General features: G+C 34.0%; 1 protein-coding gene across 1 annotated transcript in view; it reads left to right on the top strand.

Moving 5' to 3' along the window:
- The window catches only part of LOC103255947 (centrosomal protein of 112 kDa-like), a 123,488-nt gene that overhangs the window by 14,677 nt on the left and 105,110 nt on the right, over positions 1-3,701 (top strand). The window contains exon 6 of the mRNA XM_021710370.1: positions 1,703-1,782. Coding sequence (XP_021566045.1) covers positions 1,703-1,782 — 80 coding nt within the window. The remainder of the gene's footprint in view (positions 1-1,702; positions 1,783-3,701) is intronic.

Genomic DNA, 3,701 nt, shown 5'->3' with positions numbered 1-3,701 from the left:
ACTCTGTCTCTCTCCCCCCCTCCCTACACACACACACACACACACACATACACACACACGTTGGTAATTTGGTTTTTACATAAGATTTCCTCAAGAAAGGATTTTACTGATATAAAAACATGCTTCTGGTATCTTCAGATGGGGTCATATATGAGTTTCAGTTTGAAGTTTTTTTTTTTTTTTTTTGAGTTGGAGTCTCACTCCGTCGCCCAGACTGGAGTGCAGTGGCCGCTACCGGCCACTGCAGCCTCGACCTGCTGGGCTCCGGCGATCCTTCCGCTCAGCCTTCCATCAGCTTGAAGTTTTAATCACTTATTCTATACATTAAAAAGACAAGGTTTGTGTGGGAATGGCGCTTTTGTTTCTCTAGTACTGTTTATACTCCAATTTAATATGCTTACTATGTGCCAAGTACTGTAATACATGTTAGGGATCCAAAATAAATAATGATATAAGTATTGAACCTGGTAAAGTTTTGAACAACAGACTTTTCTTTTTCTCTTGTGTTAAGTAAAACATGTAGTGGGAGAAGTTTGCAAGGCAAGTTGCTCTTTCTCTTTCTGTTGAGAAAAATAATCTTTATGTGATATTTTAAATTTGTCACTTAAAATATGGGGGAGAGTGGTTTCTGTTTCCTAATTCTGCATTTTTTTCTCAACCTCTCAGTGTTTTCTAATGTTAGATATTACCATCATAGCAGCCAGTAGGAGCTTTTTGATATTATCATGGAAATCTTCCTCTCTACCCTTACTCTTTTAGTTTATAAACATACTGATTTTATTAAATTATTTATTTTACAAACACCAAGGGAAAAAATACTAAAAGGGAAAGGTCAAAGAATGTAGGGTTTAAGTTAAATAGGTCCTTACTCAAACTAATATAAATAGCTAACTATAAATATTTTTGCCTGGCACTGATTCAGTGTTTGATGTGGTATCTCATAGTAAGTTTTGTTATTATTGTTCTTGTAATTCCTCTCTTATCCCTGTTGCTCACTGGTTTCACTGTGGGCCTCACCTAGGTTGCCAGCAGATCTGTGGGATATTCCTAGCCCACTGATGTCTTGAGCTCTCCTACCTCCCAGCTGTTCTCTGATCCCTCATTCCTGTATTTGGAACCATGGCTGCTGTTTTACTCCTTCCTCATATCCAGCTGACTAGACATGCTTATCGGTATTTGCATATGAAGAGCTTTCTGTGAAGACACATTTTCATTTATCCCATGCTATTGATGCTGCCACCCCATTTACTTAAAAATGCCACCTGCAGGAAACAGGTATAGTGGGGGAATTTCCTGCCAAACTCTGTAAATGGTTATACAAATCATTTCCAGTAGTGGGAGAGAAGACTATTTCATCATAACCTTTATGTGTTTGGGGCATATGGATGCATCATTTATTGTATACTCCAGAATCATGTGAGATTCCTTTCCTTTGGCTAAAATGTAATTTGAAAATAAGAAAAGAATCTACATGCAGGTAGAGTCAAACAAAAAACTTTGAACAGAAGATTCGTATTGGATGTGTAGTATTGATATCATCTTATGGTAAATTATTATGGTAAAACAGGTTTCTATCTTGAAATAGCTAAATCTAATTTTATATTAAAAATGGATTTGAGATTGCTACTTCATTGTTTATATTTCTCTTTTGAGTAAACTTTACTTGTCTTCCAATAAATTTTACATGTCCCTGTTGTGGCAGGTTCATGACTTGCAGAGTGAACTTGATAAAGAAAAAGAAGATGCTCACAAAAAAATTCACAAACTTGAGGAAGGTTTGAGGTGAGTAAAATTGTAGCACATCTAATTTAAAAATATTTTTATACTACACTATGAACCAAATTAAGCAACTAGAACTTAAACATCATATTTTTATAAGAACCTTGTTTGGAATGGTTTATGTCAGTTTTCCATCACAAATCACTATTTTCGGAATTTTACTACTGGTCAGCAATTTTTTTAAAAAATAAAAATGATTTAACTGTTTTTAAGTGATAGGAATGTAAGAAAATATAACTTTTTGGCTTCAGATGCTTTCTCCCTCTTCAGTGAAAACTGATTTTTTTTTTAAAATAAGATTTAGGTCTTAATACATTTAGAAATTCCTCTGTAGGTTTTGTTGGGAAATTTGGGCAATTATAGTCTAGTTGTAATATTTGAAAATGGATTACAGACATTGTTTAGGAAAAGTTGTCTTATGATATAATATTTAAACATACATTAAGGTATTAGATTTTGTTTTTCTTCATTCATTTACTAGGTTGATTAGGCCCTACTTATGATTAGGTTTGACTTTACAGCTTTACGTGTGTCACGCAATGTGTCGTCCCTTCTTATAGGGCCATGTAGTCAACTGGGAAGATATTCAAGAAATTTGGCAATTAAAGTACAGAGTAGTAAGGATTTAATTGGTGGAATAGTCAATAGGGTACTTGACCTAAGAAAATGACTTAAGAAGAGAAGCTTCCTTGAGCTCAGTATACCCAGCTAACTTCCCAGCAATCAGCTAATTCCATTTTACCTGCTTCCCTAAACTTCCAAATAGGAATAACTTGGAAAGACCAAAAATGATCAGAAAACTTCATATCAAATTCTGCCTGGGTTGATTGCATAACCATGCCCTCTCCCTCACTTTGCTTGTTAGTAAAATGTATTTGGCCCAGTCGCTGAATAGAATGGCTTTAAAACAACCTATGTACTATGGCAAACACAAGATAACACTTACAAAAAATCTATACAAGGATCGTTGCTTATTTGTTCACATCACCCATATGAATTAGACGAAATCAGAAGAGAGCAGTAATATTCATTAAACATTAAGTCAAATGACAGTCTTTTCTCCTCTAACCGGGATGGTGAAACGAGGGCCAAAACGAGGACCTGCTTACTGTTTTAGGAGGATGCCCTCCCTTTGTTCCCCATTAATTCGTTTTTTTCCTCCTTAAAATGATTAACAACTTTCTTCATGAAGGTTTCTTCATGAATCTTATTGAATATAGCAAAATCTTTTGTTCTACTGTGCTTCTGCTCTTTTTTCATTTCTTTATACTTTTTCCATTGGTTTAATTGATCTGTATTTTATATCATGAAGAGAGAATTCTTGTAAGTAAAAGCTTTAAATCAACAAATATTCACTTAATATCTATAAAATTTATATATTATAATATCATACTAAAGAAAATAAAGGATACAGAAGATAGAGCTCAAGATATACTGATGTTTGAAATTACTTTAGAGTCCAGATTAAGCCCTTGACGTATGTAGTGTAACTTAGTATTAAGTTGTTGACAATAATGCAATTAGAGTTCAGAAAGATTTTTCCATTGTATATTGTGAATTTATGTGTATAAAATAACATATGTATCTTTTATTGTTGCCTGGTAGATAGTCAGATAACCCTGAAACATTTTCAGAGGCAAGTAACAATCTTCAGGGGATTTAATGGTCTTGTCAAAATACCAAATTTTACTTGGAGTTAAAATTTTTAATAAAATTCTTCTTATTTATTCCATTCTCTATGTAGGTGATATGTTTATTTTGGCTAAATATCTGGATAATCTTAACAGTTAGAGAACCAGATATAGTAGGAATGATGGAATGTGAAATTAACAGAGTAAATTCTTGTGAGAACTGAACTTCAACGTAAGCAGCATGACTAGCTGTTTTCCCAAAGAAGAATATTCTGGGGGGGGGGGGGGGGG

This window comes from Carlito syrichta, unplaced genomic scaffold (assembly GCF_000164805.1).
Source record: "Carlito syrichta isolate Samal-C Ts95f unplaced genomic scaffold, Tarsius_syrichta-2.0.1 Scaffold288753, whole genome shotgun sequence".
Lineage (NCBI taxonomy): Eukaryota > Metazoa > Chordata > Mammalia > Primates > Tarsiidae > Carlito > Carlito syrichta.
The sequence above is the reverse complement of the archived record's forward strand: the minus strand, read 5'-3'. Positions and strand labels throughout refer to the sequence as shown.